General features: G+C 35.6%; 4 protein-coding genes across 7 annotated transcripts; 3 read left to right on the forward strand and 1 right to left on the reverse strand.

Annotated features, from left to right (window-relative positions):
• The first annotated feature begins 2,214 nt into the window (after positions 1–2,214).
• LOC110892944 (zinc finger BED domain-containing protein DAYSLEEPER-like) lies at positions 2,215–2,727 on the forward strand. The gene has a single exon (XM_022140074.1). The coding sequence runs from the start codon at positions 2,215–2,217 to the stop codon at positions 2,725–2,727; it is 513 nt and encodes a 170-aa protein (XP_021995766.1).
• Positions 2,728–8,541: 5,814 nt separating this feature from the next.
• LOC110895055 (2-phytyl-1,4-beta-naphthoquinone methyltransferase, chloroplastic) lies at positions 8,542–13,032 on the forward strand. The gene is made up of 7 exons (XM_022142315.2): positions 8,542–8,740; positions 8,815–8,879; positions 9,493–9,583; positions 10,252–10,340; positions 11,104–11,299; positions 11,972–12,071; positions 12,692–13,032. The coding sequence occupies exons 1-7, from the start codon at positions 8,609–8,611 to the stop codon at positions 12,790–12,792; spliced, it is 774 nt and encodes a 257-aa protein (XP_021998007.1). The 5' UTR covers positions 8,542–8,608; the 3' UTR covers positions 12,793–13,032.
• LOC110895053 (cysteine-rich receptor-like protein kinase 2) lies at positions 12,903–17,724 on the reverse strand. Of its 4 annotated transcripts, none has more exons than XM_022142313.2 (9): positions 17,444–17,699; positions 17,298–17,374; positions 15,725–16,545; positions 15,121–15,231; positions 14,907–15,046; positions 14,615–14,825; positions 13,748–13,982; positions 13,485–13,638; positions 12,903–13,288 (listed from the first exon to the last, which is right to left on the reverse strand). In XM_022142313.2, the coding sequence occupies exons 3-9, from the start codon at positions 16,479–16,481 to the stop codon at positions 13,010–13,012; spliced, it is 1,887 nt and encodes a 628-aa protein (XP_021998005.1). In that variant the 5' UTR covers positions 16,482–16,545; positions 17,298–17,374; positions 17,444–17,699; the 3' UTR covers positions 12,903–13,009. The 4 variants fall into 4 exon arrangements, with proteins under 4 accessions (XP_021998005.1, XP_035836479.1, XP_035836478.1 ...); XM_035980586.1 differs by having other exon boundaries at positions 15,725–16,187; positions 17,444–17,698; XM_035980585.1 differs by having other exon boundaries at positions 17,298–17,724.
• A 3,487-nt stretch (positions 17,725–21,211) lies between these two features.
• On the forward strand, positions 21,212–21,760 carry LOC110892943 (uncharacterized mitochondrial protein AtMg00810-like). The gene has a single exon (XM_022140073.1). The coding sequence runs from the start codon at positions 21,212–21,214 to the stop codon at positions 21,758–21,760; it is 549 nt and encodes a 182-aa protein (XP_021995765.1).
• Positions 21,761–22,764: the final 1,004 nt, after the last annotated feature.

Here is a 22,764-nt window from a genome sequence, read left to right on the forward strand (position 1 = left end):
TAATTGTTGGTAATTACATACAAAATCGTTAATTAGTAACTAGGGTGTTACAGTTGTACAGTTTCTGCTCTGCAATTTGTAGCTCCCTCAAATACTCCTCAACATGTGTTTTTGTCAATTTCTTAATCTTCTTGGCCACCCAAATGTGTGGATGACTTGAATCCCACCCACAACTATCTGATTTATTGTGATTAGTAAAACTTTTAACTTGGGTTTTTTGAGCTTTCATCAGCCTTGACATTCGTGATTTCATAAATGGAAAATCACACTTATTTTTTGTCCCCTCATCAACGACAATAACATCTTGAAACTCTCTTCGATCCCCATCAATTTTTTTACCCACTTTTTCCTCATTTCCAGGACCACTCCATATACTTACTGTTTCATTTCCAACACATTTCGTATAAACTTTTTCAAGGGCATCATTTGATTCAGTTTCTTCTATTTTGTTTGATTCCCTTGCAACCTCAAGTAATGGCGATCTTAAAATTGATTCTAAAACAACCTCTTCTAATTTTGCTAAACAATATGCATGATAAAGAGTCGTAGGATTGAACATTCTCACCTTAATTTGAATGTCTTCTTTCAATCCTTCCAAGAAACACTTTAATGCATATTCTTGTGAAATTTGCAATTGACTAATGAATGTGTTAAAAGAATCATAATACTCCTTCACGTTACCAAATTGTTTTGGTAATTCATTCCCAATCACAGAATCATCATTTCTTGTTAATGACTCATTAACCCTCGACCCTTCATGTTTTCTTTCATTTTTAATTGGTTCAGGCATTTCATCGAACACCTGATGAGCAACCTCAGTTCTGATGAATCTTGATGAATATCCTAATCCCTTTTCCCCTCTAATATCACTAACAACAGATGACAAATCTGACCTGAAATTAGCCAAACCGCTAATGGGTTTACTAATGGCCAACATCGCTTGTTCCTTCAATTTCTGTTGTGACTGCTTTCGGTGATTACCATTCTCAACATAGATCTCAGAAAGTCTTCGATAATTCCTCGTATTGGTTTGATTATTGACTATCTGAGTCAACTGTAAGGACAACCCAGCCACCATGTTCTTCACCTCTTCCAAACGCTTCGTATTTTCTTCGATTCGGATATTCATTTGCTGATTACTTCCAGCTTCATCAGTATCATTATGACCGTGTCTTTTTGTCATTTTGAAGTGAAATTGATCTGAACAAGGATCAATTGAGAATTGAATTGAACGGACGACGATTGAAGGAATTCGATCGAACTAATGATCGAATTCAGAAATTGAAATTGAACGTTTGCAAATTTCCCCTAATTGATCGAATTAGGGCTCAAAATTAATTGAATCGAGAGTGTCCAAGGATAGACAGCTCTGATACCAATGATACGGTTTGGATTTGAATGAACTTGAGATTGAATCAACAATGGTCAAGTCCTATTAACGTTCAGGAAACTCAATGGAAAGAATGAGCTTCGAGAGGTCGTTAATGGCAGTTTGAGAGAAAGAGAGACTAAGAAGAGTTTGTTATTATTTCCAAGATACCCTATGCTATTACAACATATCTCTTTTATACCCATTTTACAACAACCTTTACAACTACTAACCAACTACCAATCTAACTGCCTAACTAACCCCCTGCTGCTAACCAGCACTTAATCTACTGTTGTTAATCAACGACTCAATCCACTGCCAACTAACCCCCTGTTGACCAGTCCCTTAACTACTGATCCATATCAACCCATATCAACCCACTGTTGCCCTTATTAAGTACACATCAAAAAAAATTGATTGACTGAAAACAACGGGCCCCACCAGCCCCTCCCTTTAGCGCTCGTTACTGGCGAGGCTTCAATGGCGCCTCCCTTTGGCGCGTAGGGGATGGCACAGAGGCGCCATGGGGCACTAACGAAGCTGAGTTGGCCAGAGGCGGTATACCACACCCCCTGACCTTATAAAAATATATATGTATATTTAAGTTTAGGAACAAGTACCTTTTTTTGTTTTGTTTTGCTTTGCTTTGTTTTTTTTTCTTTTTGCGAAAGTGTAGAGCTAAATTATATATGAATATTTCTGAACTGTACCCAAGTGATCATGCTGAGTTAAGTGACGAAGAAGGTGTCGAGCTAACCGAAGAAGAGAGAGATACTACTGGTTAAAATGTTGACGACGATGAAGATGGTTGTTTTATAAACGTCAATTTGAAGGAACAAGGGAAAATGGTCAAGAAAGTTCGGTGTAGCCAAATATACAAACAACAAAAGTTAGAGACCATGTCAAATCAAATTGAAAAGTCTGGTAGTAATATTGCATCTGCATTTAGCTCGAGTGCGGGTTTTGAACAAACAAAGTGTAGGGAAATGATTGCAAAAATGATCTTAGCTCATGAGCTACCATTCTCATTGGTAGAGTATCATTGGTTCAACGAGTTTATGAAGTACAACAGCCCTCGTTATCAAAAAGTGAGTAAGGCAACCATTATAAAAGATTGCATAAGAGTGGTCGAAGCAGAAAGAGAGAAGTTGAAAAAGGTTCTACAAAACGTTGACATGATCGCACTAACAAGTGATTATTGGACGTCAAATCAAACCATTGGGTATATGTGTTTGACAGCTCACTTTATTGACTCCAATTGGAAAAAGCAAAAATGCATTATTGGTTTCATTGAGCTTGCGCCACCCCATAGTGGTGAGTTCGTTTCTGACGGTATTCTAGAGTGTCTTATTAAATGAGGTATTCAAGATAAAATAGACGCAATTACCTGATTGATGCATTTTAGATACACTTTATTCTATATAAATTTTAATAGAAATGCATCAATAAGGATTTGAAATATGCTACATTAGTGGGATTTTGTATTTAGTTGGTTACGAAGAAAATGAGTTTAAAACGGTAGTTTTATAATAATAATAATAGTAATGAAAATAAGAAATTACAAAGCTCACAATTTGTAAAGGCATAGTTATTATTATTAACTACCATTAATCATTAAATGGGTTTGTGATGTTACGAGTGAACAAGTAAAATATATATACTACACAATTAATTTTAGTATTGCAATGAATGAATACATTTAAGAGGTAATATATTTACTTGTGTAGGTAAGTGGAATTTTGTCCGGAAGAGATCGCATAGAGTTTTGAAGTAAGGATATAGGCTAAACTTAATTGGGTTTCAACACATAAGCATGCTCCTAATCACAACAAATAAATGAGGATGAATAAATAAAAAGCATTCACGTGACTATTGAGGGTGAACAACAAAGTCAAATCCATCATCATCATCATTAGGAGACTTGGGACTTGTGTTTGATTTATTTGAAAATTGTGTTTGAAAAGGAAATCATCATCAACTACTTTTGAGGAAGTGACTTTTAGAATAAAGGCAACATCATGTGGAGGATCAAAACACATCAACCGCCATTTTGGATTGGAGTGATGATGGCACAAGCAAAAGAAACAGAAATATGCACATGCGGTTTACGGCTGGAAACCGTAACTTACGGTTTTTATCAGGTGGCCACGAGAAAAAAACAGAAACATTTGAATGAGGCTTACGGCTGTTACTTGTGGCCTACGGATTGAAGAGGCACCAATCAGTATAATTTTGGGTATCTAGCATCGATTTGGGGGCAGCTAATTACAATTACTTTTGGGCTTTTATAACAAATGAGCCCAACATCATTATTATGATCACATATATCGATCTTCGAGAGTGGCAGCCAAGAACAATTTTTGGGAGTTTTCAATTCATCACTCGACATCATCAACATCATTAATCATCCACGCAGCTCATCGACTAGATCATGAATCCTTCATTCTTTCAAGCTTCGGAAGATTGTTCGTGCGTCATGAGCGGCTAGTCGTCCCGTGACCGTCTCCGGGACTAGGGTTTATGTTTGAACATTGGGTTTGCGCATGTTAAGACTTTTTGGATTAGGATTCGATTAAACATTCGGTTAGTCGGTCCTATTGTTTTTGTTTTGGTTAAACAATATTTGATTATCGTATTCATTCGTGTTCATCAATTATTTGGTTTGTTCATCAACAACCGGGATTAAATTCTAGGATGTCATTGTTTTAAACCTTTAATCATTGAACTGGTTAATGTTTATGAAATCTGAAATTGGTAATTAACTGAATTACTATTCATTTGCATCAATCTTTCGGTTTCGATCGTGGATCATTGCAATCAAATATATTATTCGTTAATTATTTATCAAAACAAGTTTTCAAATCATGTCTATGTGATTTCCAAATGGTCATTACTAAGTAACCTGATTTTATACATAACCTGAAAACCCGGAGATTGGTCATTTCTCTCATTATTGTTTACAACACAATTTCACATTTGTTTTCATAATTATTCTCAACTGCAAAAAGCAATTAGTTTAGAAATAGATGATAATTGAAACAACGAACTTTTACACTTTCCACTTATTCCCCGTGGATTCGACACCCTACTTGCCCTTTACTAGTAAAAGGTGAATAGGACACTTTTTAATTATATTTTTGACCGACCTTACGACATCGATCATTACTTCAGACAGTGCATGCAGTAATGAAAGGGCAACTTCTATTTTGAAGAATACTTTTGAGGGAAAAGGAAAATTACATTTTGACGGGATGTTTTTTCATGTAAGATGTTGCACATGTTAAATTCGGTAGTGCAAGATGGTTTAGGAACAATTGACTCTTGTCTTGTAAAAATTAGAGAAGGAGTCAAGTATTTGAGGAAGTCACCTTTTCGTCTTTTGAAGTTTTGTGAAATGGCAATTCTTTTTGATATCCAAACAAGTCGATCTTTATTTACCGATGTACAAACTAAGTGGAAGTCAACACATCGTATGCTTGAATCGGCTATTCATTACAAACTTGCTTTTAAAGGTTACGCGTCGACGGATATGAACTTTGAGTGGTCCCTTACTGATGACGAGTGGGCTCGCGCTGAAAAAGTGTGCAGGGTACTTAAGGTAATATTAAATGCTACAAATTTGTTTTCGGGTACATCATACCCGACAACAAATTTGTTTCTTATTGAGCTTTTCAAAGTGAAAAAAGAGATAAAAAATAATTATATATCAGATGATCTTTTCTTGAAAAAGATAAGTGCGCCGATGTTTGACAAGTTTGAGAAGTATTGGGGGGAAATCGAGGTCCTTATGTCAATTGCTTCTATTTTAGATCCACGTTTAAAAAAGGTGTCGGTTTCTTGGACCTTTGGGAGGTTGTATCCTGACAATGAGCTTAGTGATCGGGTTGAATATGTGATTACTAAGTTACAGTCTCTTTATGAAAAATACTCTACTGCTAATAGCAACTCAATGAGCACGTCATCTGAAGCCGTAAGTGTTCGTGCTAGACAAGAAGATGATTTTTATGCTTATATTAAGTCTAGATCGGTTGAAAATACAAAAAAATCTGAACTCGAGGTGTATTTAGAAGAGCCGAATTATACATATTTTGAGAACATGGAATTTGATGTGTTAAAATGGTGGAGTCAAAGTTCTAGCAAATTCCCCATTTTAAGCAAAATGGCTCGTGACATTTTTTTGCATTCCAATACTACGGTTGATTCGGAATCATCATTTAGTGCCAGAGGACGTATATTGGATGATTATCGAAGCTCTCTCTCAAAAGATATGGCCGAGCTTCTTGTTTGTGGAGGTCATTGGATAAGATCCGCATCAGAAACAACCATACAAACTTTAGAAGTAAGCTTACATTCGTATTTCTCGTTCATCTTTAGTTTATAATTTGACTAAAGTCCTTTTTGAGTCCCTGTGGTTTGTGTATTTTAACTATTTGAATCCAAAAACCAAACTTGTCTTGATTTGAGTCCCTGTGGTTTGTATTTTTAACCATTTGAATCCAAAATGCAAACCTCATCCAAATCATGGACTAAAAGTGTTGGATTCAAAAGGTTAAAAATACAAACATAGGGACTCAAATGGTTGGATGAGTTTTCATTTTGGATTCAAAGGGTTAAAAATACAAACCACAGGGACTCAAATCAAGACAAGTTTGATTTTTGGATTCAAATAGTTAAAATGCACAAACCACAAGGACTCAAAAAGAACTTTACTCTTATAATTTTATTACTAACATATGTACTTTTTATGCGAAGCAATCGGCAAAGGAAGAAGAAAACTTGGAAATTCAAATCCCAACGGGTGACGCAGCCTTTAATTGACATGAAAGGTAATTAACATTACTTATCTATCATATATTGAGTGTAAACACATACATGATAGTATTGACGTTTAAATGGTCAAAAATCTGTTTAAATTTGTTAAAAAATCTGTTTTAAAATTGCTTATTCTGAAATTTGTTTCTTGCGAAAATGAATATTCTGAAATTTGTTTATGTAACCCGCGTATTGACTGTTTTAGTGAACCTGCATGCTACATAATTCACTGTTTTTTTTGTTGTTTTGTTTTATCAATTTGTAGTGCACTGCACTTGAAAGAAGCTCAAATGATGAAAAGAAGTTCAAGATGCAGGAAGGAAGCTCAAGATGTTTTTTTTGTAGTGTTTTAACACGAGTAATTGTGAACTAGTAATTATCATAACTTGGTTATTTACTGTTTTATTACCGCTAGTAACTGTTTTTTTGTTCAGCTCGTAAAAAGGTTTAGCCGAGTTGAGCCGGCTCGTTTAACTTCGAGCTCGAGTCTGGCTCGGCTTGTTTACAATCCTAATTAACACATAATCCAATTAATTCATTTGTTAATCTATTTGACCAACACTATTCACTGACCCAACTTCAGTTAACGACGCGTTAGGTGCAAAAGCTCACCAATTCATATTTAATCACCCCAACTTTGCTGTTAGAGACTAATAACTCAAGTTCAAAGCATCAATATCTACAAAAATTCATCTTGCATATGTTTTATAAATTAACATATGAGCCCTAAAACACACCAAGAACTCAAAATCCCAACTTGTTGATTTTACATTGAAATCCAATTATTTTAGTAAATTCTAATAATGATATATGATGATTCCAAGCTATTAGATATTATAATCACTGTCAATTTGTATAATTTCAACTTAGATTCGCTTTTTTTTTTGCTTTAATTCATTAGATGTCTATCTATAAGAGTATTTGATGGATGAAAATCCTTACCAAGAACTCAAGAAGGTTTGATTTGAGTTATTCTAATAGCTTTGGAAGGTCATAATTAGCATTATGAGGTGATCAACAACTTCAAGTTAGAGTTTTTTCACTTGAGCCTATTTCTAAGATACTTGAGTCAAGTATGATGTTCGAGGGACTTGAAATCATGAACTTATAACTTGAGCATGTAATTTGTAATCATGAATTTGAACTTGAGTATACAATTAGACTTTTAAAATTGTAAAATTCATGGAACATCTAAAAACGCATACTTGAAAACACGTAAAACTAATAGAAAACATAAGTCATATGTACTCGAAATTATGAGCTTGTATTAACACATGATTACACCTAGTATGAAATGCCGATTCATAATGGTTATATAATATAAATATATATGTAATTCATTTGGTTGCCTACTTTAACTTTATTATAGAAACTCATTTGGATGGTTACTTTAAATTTCTAATGTACACAAATTTTTAAAGGGATTCCTCTTTTTAACTCTCTAACAATAATGACTGAAAAACATGTTTGTTTCCATCTTAAAAGTTTATTATCTTCAAGAAAACATATTTTTATATTTTAACATAGTATTTTCATTCAAGAACTCTACCAATCTATGATCCCACTTTTCCTAATCCAAAAGCACGACATACAACTAAACTTATACTCGAAACCTTCCCATGAATTGTATATCCAGGGACGATTCAACTTCACGAGATATTTTGTGGCTACCGTGAAGTCTTATCGTCTCTCTCGTTTGCCGAAAGCGATTTACAAGTAACTAATAATATAAAAATTAACCAAAATAGACATGCTGATTGACACAATTAACAAAATAGACATTGACTTTCAACGGAGATGACAAGTAGGATCCACCGGCTCAAACAACCAGGGCTTAACCGGTATATAAACTCATGGTGATATACAAAGTGGTCAGATAATAGCCATTTAGATTGACACACACGTGTAAAGCATGCCTAATTTAGCTAGCGCCTAGGATTTAGTCCGTACTTTTCATCTGTCGGCTGAATTCAGCTACCGATTTACACGTGTACAATTTTGATTGTTTTTTGGATCTCATTGTACTCTTCTAAGGTTTTTTTATGCCCGTTAAATTCTAGCCGTTTTAGTTGGCAAATCATTTTTGTCAACTATTACTGAAAATCAATTAAATTCTAGCCGTTTTAGCTGGCAAATATTGATTAATTAGTACATTTACCGAAAATGAATGTTTATTTTATTAATTTAATTGATAGTATTAGAATCAAATACAAAGGATCCTAATTATAAAAAAGGTAAAAAACTTCTAAAAAGACCCACAACACACAAAATGGTAACTTGAACTTGAACCTTGAAAGATAAACGTCGTCTATATTTTCATCATTTTCCCTTGATAAAATATTAAAAATAATATATTTCAATTTCAGTTACACCTAATCCCCTGAAAACAAACATTATCCACCTATACGAAAACCTCACCATGTAACAATGACATCACTGCTTCAATTCTCATTCTCACCGGTTGCCGGACACCCGAGACGACGACGGCAGCAGCAGCGAATTGTCGCCTCCGCCGACCGCCAAGCGCTTTTTAGCCGCATCGCTCCTGTTTACGATAACGTACGCATAATCCTCCATCTTGTTTTATTCCATTTTTCCAAAATTCACTCACCATTACCATTATTATTTTACAGTTGAATGACGTGTTGAGTTTGGGCCAACATAGGATTTGGAAGCGAATGGCTGTTGATTGGAGTGGGTAACCATTTAATCCTTAATTTCCTGTTCCACAATTTCAATCTAATCATTAAATTTCGCTTAATTAAATGAACAAACACGAACAATCGGTAATATGTTCGTTTACTTCTGTTCGTGTCGTTTGTTTTGTTTTGTTTTGTTTATTTTATTATTTATTAATAAACAGGTAATTTACATAGAGATTGTTTTGTTTTATTTTATTATTTTTTTATGTTCAGTCAGCAAAGGTCGCTTTCGGTAATATGTTCGTTTACGTTTGTTCATGGTCGTTTGGTTTGTTTATTAAACATTATATTGGGATAATTATCTTTATGCTTATTATGTCTAACTTTTGCCCTTGTTTTAAGATTAATAACGATGTTTTTATTTATTTTTCTAAAATGGTATATGTTGGTGAACAAGTTCAATTCTTAATGAACGGACACGAACATGAGTTTTTGTTCGATATGTGTTCGTACACCATTCTTGAACAAGTTCAATGTTAATCGACCGAACATGAACAGGGCTCTGTTCGGTTCGTTTACATCCCTAACTAAATATGATGATTGTAATCTTGTAATGCATCTCAGAATCGAATATATGAATGTATTTATTGTATTGATTTTGGAAATTAGGGCAAAAGAAGGGAGTAATGTATTGGATTTGTGTTGTGGAAGTGGGGATTTGGCATTTCTTTTGTCTCCAAAGGTTGGAGTTGATGGTCAGGTTGGTTATTAACTCTTTTATGTCTCCTTATTATGTTGTTTGTAACTTAGGGGGTGTTTGGGACTGCTAACTGCTTATTAAAACTACTTAATACATTTATTGTGATACAATACACATGGTTGTAGAAATCTTTAGGCGCTAGTCGGGCTGTGGGGTACTGGCTAGCGATTAATCGGATTGGCATTTTATATGTAATTTTTCCAACTTATATATATGTATACACACACACACCACAAAAATTTTCAAAATCTTATATATAATTTTCTAAAACTTATTAATTGGATTGGATTGATAAAAATAAATTTTCAAATACTTCAAAGTTTTTGACCGGGAATTGACCGATTACCGATTTTAGGTCTGACTAGGGGAAATTTAATCGGTATACCACCGATAATCTCAATTTTTACGACACTGGTTCCAAACTGATTGATTATCTATGAGTGAAATAAGCAGCTTTTATAAACAGATACAAGTTGCTATTCCAAATTACTTATTACTTCAAAAAACAACAAGCACATAAGCAATCCTAAAAAAGTAAAAAGCAATCTCAGATGAGGCAGCCATATAATCCGATGATATACAAGCTATTCTAGTTGTTATCATGACATATATGAATGTGAATTACCAATAATGGCCCCAATAATCTATCCATTTCCCACACTTTGCAGGTTACTGGCCTTGACTTTTCAAGAGAACAACTAGTCGTAGCTTCATCTCGGCAGAAGATGCAGTCAAAAGCCTGCTACCGCAACCTTAAGTGAGCATTGGTACATTTAGTAACTGTATCATTGGTGGAAATTTTAACCCATTTACTTGTGAATGGGTCAATCCTATTTTTTTTACAAGGGGTCAAATGTTAAAACCAAATAAGTTAGCTTAATAGGAAACGGGTCAAATGAGTCTAAACCCTAACGCATAAAACCTCCAAAAATCATTTTATTCAAAAAGTTAAAATGTTCTATTAGTATTGAAATAATGTAAGTTTATTATCATATTTGACACACTAATTATTGATAGAAAAGAAATGTTGGAATTCAGAAAAAATGTTTCGCAATCCGACCTGTTACCCAACCTGTTCATTTTGCCACTTTTAAATTGTAGAGTTAAATGCCATTTTAGTCCCTGTGGTTTGGGCCATTTTGCCGGTTTAGTCCAAATGTTTCATTTTTCGCCTGTGGGTCCAAAAAGGTTTCAACGTTGCCATTTTAGTCCACTGGGTTAACTTAATCTATTTCTTCTGTTAACGAGAAGGGCAATTCGGTCATTTTATATGTAATTTTGTTAACTAGAAGGGAATTCGGCCATATAAAATGACCGAATTGCCCTTCTCGTTAACAAAAAATGGATGAAGTTAACCCAGTGGACTAAAATGGCAACGGTGAAACCTTTTTGGACCCACAGACAAAAAAGAAACCTTTGGGCTAAATTGGCAAAATGACTCAAACCACAAGGACTAAAATGGCATTTAACTCTATATTGTATGGTTTATGGCTTATCGGTGATTACATTATGCCTTGTAGGTGGGTAGAAGGTGATGCACTTGATTTGCCATTTTCTGATTGTTATTTTGATGCAATTACGATGGGCTATGGGCTAAGAAATGTAATCGACAAATATAAGGCATTGAAGGAGGTGTATCGAGTTTTAAAACCAGGGTCGAAAGCATCAATCCTTGATTTTAACAAAAGCACCGATGAACTTAGGACATCTATTCAGGTTTGGTTTATGTTATGCCAATTTTTACTTCATATCTTTGTTGCAGCTATAGTCCCCGAGTTTTGCAAATTGAAGAATATGTTATATTTTAATCTGTGACAACACTATATCACACAGAAACGTTATCTCTACAGTAACAATAGTGTGAAATCAATATAACCGAAGTAATTACTTGCAGAAATAATAAACACTATATAACACAAAAATGTCAAAAAAATAACTGCAATAACATGCGATTTGATACCTCTTCAGTAACAACAAAGTGAAATCCGGTGAGGGTATGGGTGGGTAGGGGTGATGGAGTGGCGGTGGTTTGGTGGTTCTTTTTCCGGGGACGACGGATTTGGTTGTGGTGGTTTGGATTTGGGGTGGTGTGAGGTTTGAAGGTGTGCAGACAAGGAGACAGAGAGAAAGGGGAGGGAAAGGGCCTTTTAGTCATTTCACACCCACTTAACTGGACAAACTAACCCCCATCCGCGCTAGGGCCTATCCGAGAACTAATTTGCAAAACTTGGGGACTATAGCTGCAATTTTAAAAATGTAGGGACTATAGGTGAAATCTGGGCAAATCAGAGGGACTATCTGGGCACTTTTCTCCATTTTTTATATTGATTTATTTTTCGGATAGTCACTTCACTAGCCGTAATACAAAGTTTTTGACTTTTGTGGCAGGGTTGGATGATAGACAATATCGTTGTGCCTGTAGCAGCTGGTTATGGTCTTGCAGAGGAATATCGATACCTAAAGAGCTCAATTCAAGAATTTTTAACAGGTTCGTTCTTATCGTTAATATGTGGCAATTTCGTCCAATCTTTATCTTAATATATAGAAAAACAGAATAATGACGATATCATCATTTGGTCATCATTAGAAAAACTTACCATTTGCACCTATAAGGACCTATCTTCATCTTTCCTTTTATATCCTCATCTTTTAAATATATTTTCTAAATTTATTAGATAACACATAATAATGTGATATACTTCATAAATTACATAGTGAACCCGATAGTGAAATTTTAGCGACGTTTGCATTATTTTTTTGTCATCATAGATTAAAATATAACATTTTCTTCAATATTGTAAATGTTCAATTTTCTTTACCATTTTCTTCGAGGATTCAAAATTCCATCTTTGCTTCTTTTCATGCTCTATAAAAACGATTCACAAAATGAAAATGTTTATGACAGAAAAGAATTGGACCAAAATTATCCGAACGTCCTTTGGTATTGTAGTAGTCATTCACATTTTATTTTTATTGAAAGAGTTCTCTATATACGAGCTACAGATCCTAAGATACCATTCTAATTACACGGTGATACTTGTAGGTTTCGTACTAGTTACAGTGTGACTAATATACTCAATTGCCTGCAAATAATTCTTGTACTAATAGGTGAGGAGTTAGAGCATCTCGCTTTGAAAGCAGGATTTTCAAGTGCTAAACATTTTGAAGTCGGGGGAGGACTCATGGGAAACTTGGTTGCTACACGATAAAGAAGCCCGCAATAATAATTTGTACGAGGAGCAAATAATGGTTTTCATCACAAAATAATTAATAGGTCAATTTGATCAAACGGGTTGACAAGTATTCAAAGACATGCGTATGTGTTACAAGTATACAATCCCATATCTTATAAATTATAATGTACAAATCGTACGTATGTGTTACAACTTACAAGTATTCAAAGACATGTTGACTACTTTTAAGAAATCAAAAGCTTGTACTTTGTGTAATGTTGTTAAGTTCCATGGTTAATTCGTCTATAAAAGGGGGATTAGAAGGGGCGGGTAATGGGTAATCATCTTTTGCTAACATCTTTAGTGCTGTTGACATGGATGGTCTTAAAGATAGAGCTTCTTGGGTGCAAAGAAGTGCTATATGTACCACTTTAATGACCTCTTTTTGAAAATTTATGTTAGGATACATGTGCATCATTAGATTTGTGTCGAATATTTCTTCCACTGTACCTTGCTTGAAATGCTTCCATGCCTGTTCATCCACAAATATCACAGTCGAAATACTTTAATAGATGCTCGCTTTGTTTGATTACTCGCTCGAAGTTGTATCACAAAAGGAAACGAGTAATTATATAGTCATAGCAGAAATAATAACTCAACTGACTTGAAAACTTTCTAGAAATGGAAACGAGTAATTATGTGCGCGGTAAAGTGTATAATATACTTACAGTAGACAGTAAGCTGTCGTCGGTAAACTCAGTGGTTTTGCTTCTGTTGCTTTCCATTCCAGTGACCACCTCCAGAATTAGAATACCAAAGCTATAGACATCTGCCTTTTCGGTTAACTGACCATGGGCTAAGTATTCTGGAGCCATATACCCGCTAAATACAAAAGAAAAAGAAAATAGTAGATTATATATGTGAGGTTTTTAATATCTAAAATAACCTGAATGAAGATATAATCAACTAAAAGAAGGTATCGGATACTTACAGTGTTCCTGCAATGCCGGTGCTGATGTGGCTTTTATCGTCTTGAAAAGACCTGGCAAGCCCGAAATCGGCTATTTTGGGACGAAGCCTAAAGTCTAATAAGATGTTAGCAGCTTTAATATCCCTGTGAATAATCCGGTGGTGAGTATTCTCATGAAGGTAAACCAGGCCTTCTGCTATACCAATAACAATCTCAAATCTCTTCTCCCAGCCTATTTCCTTGCCTTTTATTTTATCTGTACAAATTCATAATTACCAGATTAGTGATTTCATAGTGAATGGGTGATGTGTTCGTTCTATAAATTTTCCTTTAGATAATTAATGCATTATATATTTTTTTTAATAAAAACCATATACATTTACAGTTTAAAAAAAATGTATTTACAAAAATGATTAAGGAGTTCGTTTGCATTAGAATTAAACCTTGGGTGACTTTCAACCTGTTAGACGCATTCTCCTTTTAGGTAAATTTTCTTACTTGACCCGTTTGAGATCTTACATGATTCAAATAGACCAATTCATAACTAAATATAAGGTAGAGTAAAGTACACGGATGGTCCCTGTGCTAAATTTTAGATTTAGTCCCTAGCTTTTCAAAAGTTCACGAATGGTCCCTGCGCTATGCATTTTGTAATGCGTTTCGTCCTCGTGGTTTGCACTTTGTAACACACGTAGTCCTTAACTTAGACCTACTGAAACCCTTAGATTTGTTGGCTAGGGACTAAATGTGTTACAAAGTGCAAACCACAGGGACCATTCGTGTACTTTTAGAAAGCTAGGGACCAAATCCAAAATTTTGATAAACTATAAGGACCATCCGTGTACTTTACTCTATAAGATATATTATGTTAATGTTTTTAGAACATACCAAAAATGAAGAAGTCAAGGCTCTTGTTGGGCATATATTCATATATAAGAATGCTTTCGGGCCCTGAACAACTGCATCCTAATAACCTAATCAGATTTTTATGTTGAACACTCCTAATTATATTAATTTCATTATAGAAATCTGCCACTCTGAATTTGTAGTTGAAGAAGAGCCTCTTCACAGCTATTTCTCGTCCGTCTGTAAGGACCCCCTGAGACAAGTTTCATTGTTTACATTAGTTACCGAAAAGTGCTTGTTATTTTATGTGTTTGTACTATAGGGTATATATAACCTTGTAGACGGTCCCGAATCCTCCTTGTCCAAGCTTATTAGAGTAATCCCAGTGTCGTGTAGCTTTTTCGACGGTTGAGTATTTGAAATTCAAGCCGCTGTCGTTAAGATTCTTCGCTAGTTTGTTGGCATCATAAGAAGCTGGAAATTGTAAACAATCAGTTGCTTGTTTCATGGATTTGCAGAACATGTTTTTTGATAAAAATGTTGTATACCTGTTCTCCTGTGTTGTATATATCTGCTTTTCCTGATATATACAACAATCATTAAAGCAGCTGTAATAACTGTCACAGAACTAACACAAGCCACAATAGCTATTATCCTCCCTGCCAATACATCAACATCTCATAAATACAAATTTACTGGAAAATCATTTCTAACCCTTGTTTATGTTATTTTAGTTATTTTTTTGAGTTAAATGTCATTTTAGTCCCCGTGGTTTGTGTCATTTTGTCAGTTTAGTCCAAAGGTTTCATTTTTCACATGTGGGTCCAAAAAGGTTTCACCGTTGCCATTTTAGTCCACAAGGTTAACTTCATCCATTTTTTTGTTAACGAGAAGGGCAATTCGGTCATTTTATATGTAATTCTGTTAACTAGAAGGACAATTCGGCCATATAAAATGACCGAATTGCCCTTCTCGTTAACAGAAATAATGGATGAAGTTAACCCAATTGACTAAAATGGCAACGGTGAAACCTTTTTGGACCCACAAGCAAAAAATGAAACCTTTGGACTAAATTGGCAAAATGGCCCAAACTACATGGACTAAAATGACATTTAACTCTATTTTTTTCACATTTAATATACTTATGGTTACCTCTATTGCTAGAGCTCCTTGTGACTGGCACAAGATTGAGAAAGTTGGTATCCGAATACCTCATGAAACACCCCGTGTTCAAAACACGACCCTCGGACCACGGTAAACACTTTGTTATCGACATCGATGCATTTTTCAAACACGCCTTACAAGAATTCGGGCTCAAAGTCTTCCAACATTCCGCCAACACATACACGCTCAAATCATTAGGAACCGACCCTAACATTTCTTCCATAGCAAAGTAGTCATTGTTTCTTAACGCACTTGATACAGCATTGACCACTGCCCGACTTGTTGACTCTTGAAACAATGAACTCTTTCTTGTCGTATTCCCACATATAGTGGTATCAATCGGGCTTGTATACTCCTCGAAGAAGCTATAATTTTGGAGTCGTAAAAAGCAACCGTCAAGATAAATGCGTCCACCGCTCCCAGGGTAGCATCCTGGAAAAGAAGTACGCATCTGGGCATAGCATAAGACACAATCTAGTGAAGAAAGATCACCATAGCATTCGGCCATAACATAGTTTTTGTTCGGGCCAGTTCCCACCGCTGTTGTTACGTTATGTGAAGTTTGAATTTGTGCACCAATTATTTCCAATGCACGGATATAGTTTTTGGTAAATAGTTCTTCGTTGTCGCCTAAGGTTTTAGTACATTGCGTTTTTATTATTTTGGCTCTAGCGTCCCCGTTTGATTTAGATACTAGTGCGATCAACACGATGAAAATTATAGTAGTATGTGTGGATTTCTTCATCTTCTTCTATTGGATCACACTCGTCGGAAATTTTACATAAATTGAATACCGAAATCGAATCTTTCTGAAATGAACATATGATATAGAATAGTGTTATTATTATCTCAAAACCAATTAAAATAAAATTCAAATGTACGAAGGGTAAGAAGCATTTAGGATGTGATACATGTATCATGTGATATTTTTGTCTATTGAATTACATGTGATTTCACACAGTTTCTCAATACAATTTCTTTGACTAGAGAAGTGAGGTCAACATTGGGCTTTTGGTCCTTTTCAAAGAAATTTCTTTTTTTTTTTTTTTTTTTTAACAGCAACTCAAAGAAATTTCTTAAAGTGTACGAAGGGTTAGAAGCATTTAGGATGTGATATATTATGTATCATGTGTTATTTTTGTCTATTGAATTACATGTGATTTCATAGAGTTTCTCAAATACGATTACCGTACAAATGATCTTGCAGGGTAATTTTGTAAAATGTTCTTGTAGGGTAATTTTGAACTTGTCAGATACGAGTTCGAAATTCCGGGGGTGATTGTTGGAAATTTCGAATTAAATGTTCCATTGCAGGCAAGAAAACTAATTAAGGAGATCATGTCCTAAAATAAATAGATTTTTAGCAATCTTAGTTATAATCTAATTGGTGTGTTTAGATTATAAATACCATATTAGGTATTAGGGATTGCATGAGGTAAGTTTTATGATAGTTTCTTGACATTAATAAAATTTGGTGCTTAGCCAAGTTCTTATTTTTTTTTTTTTCCGATTTACTATTCCGTTCAATACCGAGTCATCTTGAAGTGGTATCAGAGCATACCTGGGGTTTTTGATTCAACAACCTGCAAACCAAGGGGTTGGGATCGACTTGGTAAGCTGCAACGAGGAAGGTTGTCGCTGCCGAGAAATCAATCTTGAATTGGTATCAGAGCGAATCTAGAATTTAAATAACAGAGAAGTTAGAACCTGCGATTGAGCTCAGAATCGTGGTTATCCAAACGGCAGTTTCTTCATCGGATTAATCATCAACTAGTAGCAGCTTGATAACGAGAAGGAAGCCGACCAAGAATGTGTTCAGAATTGGTAAGCCAGTCATCGTGCAAAGCTCTTTAAAATCGAAGACAGGAGGCAATCGTGTTCGATCGGAGATTCGGAGTGAAGAAGGGTCGACCGGAAAATTGCTCAGAGAACAACACGTGATATGGTGGTGTTTTCTTTTGGACGTCAGTAGCGAAACAATAAGGTTTTATTGGATAGATTTTATTTTTGTTTTGGAGCCCATATAAAAATAAGTCCAATAATTGTGGTGCTGGTTGTGTTGTACGAGAACAATACACAAACAAACTTAGAAGTTTTTTTTTTTTTTTTTTTTTTTTTTTGGATTTTTAAATTCAAGACAAAATTTAGCTTTGTTTATTCGGGTTCGTGTTCGGTCTGGAACTCAGATTTAAATGTGTAGACTGGAACAAAGTGAACCAGTTATACCGGGTTCGTTTTCTCATACGTTTAGTCGACGAAAGAAAAATATGGTTCAAAGCGAAGGCAGTGGCGGCTCGAATACCGAGAAATCGGTTTCAAATTCAATATCACTTCAATGCCCGATGTTGAATAAGGTTAATTATACTATTTGGGTGTTGCGTATTCACGCGATTTTTAACGTTCATGGCGTGTGGGAGACCATCGAACCCGGAACTGAAACCGATGTAAAGAAAAACAATATGGCGATTGTTTTGTTGTTTGAGCAACTTGTGGATCTAAAAACAGTTGCATTCGACGATGTTGTTGGTCGAATGAAGGCGTATGAAGAACGCATAAAAGAAGAAGAATTGTAGTCGGATAATCAAGGTACACAAACGAAATTTATGTTTAATAATTCTAATGCCTCTTCAAGGTCTAGACAGACTCCACGCGATTCGAGTAAGGGGCGCGGGAAAGGCTCGAACCGTGGACGTGGTGGTGGTGGACGCGATCGAAACCAATCTGGTCAAAACCGCGGGTCATAAGACGGGTCCAACGAAGGGATAAACAACAAGGAAAGAAGGATTATTCGAAGGTTCAATGTTTTCGATATGACAAGTTCGGTCACTTTGTTTCGAGATGTCCAGAGCGAAAGAAAGAGAAACAAGCAAACTTGATCGATGCGGAAGAAATTGACCCGTCTTTGTTTATGGTGCAAGATGTTCAAGAAATCGTTTACTTGAATGAAGAAAAGGTCATTCCAAAAAATTACGAGAACGGTTCAGAAGAAAAAGACTTGTGGTATTTGGATAACGGCGCGAGCAACCATATGACGGGTAATATATCTTTTTTTCTATGAATTAATAAGGGTGTTGGTGGCAAAGTTAAATTCGGGTATGGTTCTCAAGTCGAAATATGCAGGAAAGGGTCTATATTACTATTGGGTAAAACGTGGGAGCAAAGGTTAATAACCGATATTTATTATATTCCTAGTTTACGTAGTAATATAATTAGTCTCGGTCAAGCAACGGAGTGTGGATGTGATATTCGTATGAAAGACGATTATTTATTAATGCGTGACGCTCAAGGCAAGGTACTAATGAATGTTTTTTTTGTGGGTAAAGCACTCGATCAAAATCGTCTTTATATGATTAAATTAAAAGTTGGAAAACTCGTTTGTTTGAAAGCTCAGGTTGATAATGAAAATTGGTTATGGCACGCGAGACTTGGTCACCTAAATTTCGAGTTCATAAAACAAATGGTGAATAAAGATATGGTCGTGAGGATGCCAAAAATCAATCATGAAAATCAAATATGTGATTCGTGCTTAGTCGGGAAGCATACGAGACAATCTTTTCCGAAGACGGCGTCGTTCCAGGCAACGCGTGCCTTGGAACTTATTCCTGGAGACTTATGCGGTCCAATTTCTCCAAGCACAATAGTGGGAAATAGGTATGTATTTGTCTTAGTTGATGTTTTTTCACGTTTCATGTGGACTTTTTTTTTGAATGAAAAAAGTGATGCGTTTGAAACCTTCAAAAAGTGTAAAGTCACGGTGGAAGTGGAAGTTAGTAGAAAAATCAAAATATTTCGAACCGATCGAGGGGGAGAATTTACATCTCATGAGTTCAATCGGTTTTGTGAAAATGAAGGGATTATTTGACACTTAACAGCTCCATATTCACCTCACAAAACGGGGTGATGGAGAGGCGAAACCGTCCTTAATGGAGATGACTCGAAGTATATTAAAAGCGCGACAAGTTTATAATTTTATGTGGGGGGAGGTGGTGAGGCACTCAACCAATTTAATAAATAAAAATCCAACACGAGCTTTACACGAAGACAAAACACCGTACAAGATGTTAAATGGAAAGAAACCAGATCTTCAATTTCTTAAGGTTTTCGGATGTGCCGCTTATTTGAAAATTGTTGGCGAACATCTTCCAAAATTAATCGATTGTTTAACTCATTTAGTTTATCTTGGAAGCGAAAAAGGTTCGGGAGGGTATCGTTTATACAATCTGACAACTCGAAGAATTGTAGTGGGTCGAGACGGGGATACGGGGTTTGATGAAACACGTGGTTGGAATTGGGAAAAAAATAATGTTTATAATGACGAAGAGTCTCGCGAATCAGGTATGTTTTGGGTTGACTTTAATGGTATAATTGACACCGGAGATGGGACCGTGAATACCGAATTTAGTGGGTCCTATTTTGCATCAAATTATAATTCTAAAAATACTAGTAATAATTATGGCGAAACTGCTTTGACCAACGACTCACCATTAGTAAATACCAATTTATTTATTGGCCCAATAAACAAGGAAGTGCAACTATCAAACCCAGCAGCAGTGACGCAAACTGTTGGGTCACGTAAATGTGTTCAGCAGAGCCCAGCTGCCGGCCCACCTCACCAAAGCCCAATGGAACGTGAACAGGCCCATACGGCTCCAAAAAGTAGCAGATCAAATGGCGAGAATAGTAGCAACGCTGAAGAAAATATTTTTGCGTCGCCCGAGCCAGTTGTTTGTAGATTGAATCGAAACGCGGTTACCTCGATACGGTTTAACAATTATGTTTTAAATTCGTGCACTATTGATGAAGATTATTTATTTCTTGCAGATGACGAACCGACTTATTTTAATGATGCCAAAAATAAACCGGAGTGGATGAAAGCAATGCGCGCAGAAATCGAATCAATAAATAAAAACAATACCTGGTCGTTGACCGAGTTACCGTCTGATGCAAAAGCGATTAGTCTGAAGTGGGTTTACAAGGTTAAAAGAAACGCGGATGGATCACTAAATAAACACAAGGCTAGACTCGTGGCGAAGGGTTATGTTCAGCAACCCAGAGTCGATTTTGACGAAGTGTTCGCGCCAGTTGCTCGACTCGAAACAGTTCGCTTACTTTTATCTCTCGTAGCGAATGAAGGTTGGGAATTATATTATCTAGATGTTAAATCCGCGTTCCTACATAGCGAATTAAAAGAAGAAGTTTATGTCGTTCAACCGAAAGGGTTCGTTAAAAAAGGCGAGGAAGATAAAGTTTATAAATTATTGAAGGTGTTATACGGGTTAAGGCAAGCTCCACATGCGTGGAATACGAAATTAAATAATATTTTATTATATATGAAATTTCACAGGTGCTCGCAAGAACAAGCCGTATACAGAAGAACCGTTGGAACGAACGTCTTATTCATCGGCGTGTACGTGGATGATTTAATTGTGACGGGTTCAAATTTGATTGAAATTTATTATGGAGTTTAAGCGCGAGATGGCTAAGAACTTTGAAATGTCGGATTTGGGAAAGCTTACTTATTATCTCGGAATTGAAGTGTCGCAGAGCAAGGACGGGATAGAAATTAAACAAGAGGCTTATGCAAAGAAAATATTGACAGACGTCGGTATGATTAGCTGCAATCCTACTAATGTTCCCATAGACCCGAACATGAAAGTTTCTAAATTTGAAGACGAAGAAGATTTTGATGCAACGAGATATCGAAAGATTGTTGGGTGTCTCCAGTACCCTTTACAGACTCGACCAGATTTGGTGTTTTATGTCGGAGTAGCCAGTTGGTACATGCAACGCCCGAAGCAATCTCATATAGCTCTCATCAAGCAAATTCTTCGCTACTTAAAAGGTATTTTTAGTTATGGCATTACCTATACTCGAGGAGAAAATATGTTGGTCGGTTACAACGATAGTAGTCACAACATAGATTCGGACGATGGAAGTACTACGGGACACGTGTTTTTATTTTGGATCTTCCCCAATTACCTGGCGTTCTCAAAAGCAAAGTACAGTTGCTTTATCATCGTGTGAGGCGGAGTATATGGCGGCTAGTGCAGCCGCGTGTCAGGTGGTTTGGCTAAAAGAATTGATTGGTGAATTACTCGACAAGAAAATTCAAGCGACGGTGTTACATGTTGATAATACTTCGGCGATAGCTCTCGTGAAAAACCCGGTTTTCCATGGAAGAAATAAACACATTAAATCTCAGCTTCACTACATTCGGGAATGTGTTGATCGTGAAGATACCATGGTCGAGCATGTTGGTGGCATTGATCAAAAGGCGAATATTTTGACGAAGGCTCTTGGGAAGATCAAGTTCAAGGAGATGACTGAAAAGCTTGGAGTAGAATACTTGTCAGATACGAGTTTGAAATTCTGGGGGTGATTGTTGGAAATTTCGAGTTAAATGTTCATTTGCGTGCAAGGCAAGGAAACTAATTAAGGAGTGGATAATTATAGTTATAATTATCATGTCCTAAAATAAACAGATTTTTAGCAATCCTAGTTATAATCTAATAGGTGTGTTTAGATTATAAATACCATGCTTTGGGTATTAGGGATTGTATGAGGTCAAGTTTTGTGATAGTTTCTTGACATTAATAAAATTTGGGTACTTAGCCAAGTTCTTATTGTTTTCTGATTTACTATTCTGTTCAATAACGTTTCATCTTGAGTAAGAAGCAATTAGGATGTGATATATGTATCATGTGATATTTTTGTCTATTGAATTACCTGTGATTTCACACAGTTTCTCAAATATGATTTCTTTGAGGAGAGAAGTGAGGTCAACATTGGCATTTTGGTTATTTTCAAAGAAATTTTTTAAAATGTATGAAGGGTAAGAAGCATATGTGATATATTATGTATCATATGATATTTTTGTCTATTGAATTACATGTGATTTCACACAGTTTCTCAAATACGATTTCGAGGTCAACATTGGCCTTTTGGTCATTTTCAAAGAAATTTCTTATTCAAGGAAAACAAGGCAAAACCAAAAACACAAAATAAGTTGTGTGGTTATAAAATTCAAT

This window comes from Helianthus annuus, chromosome 12 (assembly GCF_002127325.2).
Source record: "Helianthus annuus cultivar XRQ/B chromosome 12, HanXRQr2.0-SUNRISE, whole genome shotgun sequence".
NCBI lineage: Eukaryota > Viridiplantae > Streptophyta > Magnoliopsida > Asterales > Asteraceae > Helianthus > Helianthus annuus.

Coding starts and splice junctions, on each gene's coding strand:
- LOC110892944 (XM_022140074.1), top strand. CDS start 2,215: ATGGTCAAGAAAGTTCGGTGTAGCCAAATATACAAACAACAAAAGTTA.
- LOC110895055 (XM_022142315.2), top strand. CDS start 8,609: ATGACATCACTGCTTCAATTCTCATTCTCACCGGTTGCCGGACACCCG. Junction 8,741..8,814: donor TCGCTCCTGTTTACGATAAC/GTACGCATAATC, acceptor ATTATTTTACAG/TTGAATGACGTGTTGAGTTT. Junction 10,341..11,103: donor GCCTGCTACCGCAACCTTAA/GTGAGCATTGGT, acceptor TATGCCTTGTAG/GTGGGTAGAAGGTGATGCAC.
- LOC110895053 (XM_035980585.1), bottom strand. CDS start 16,481: ATGAAGAAATCCACACATACTACTATAATTTTCATCGTGTTGATCGCA. Junction 13,983..14,614: donor CCTTGACTTCTTCATTTTTG/GTATGTTCTAAA, acceptor GAATTTGTACAG/ATAAAATAAAAGGCAAGGAA. Junction 13,289..13,484: donor ACGACAGCTTACTGTCTACT/GTAAGTATATTA, acceptor GTGGATGAACAG/GCATGGAAGCATTTCAAGCA.
- LOC110892943 (XM_022140073.1), top strand. CDS start 21,212: ATGGCTAAGAACTTTGAAATGTCGGATTTGGGAAAGCTTACTTATTAT.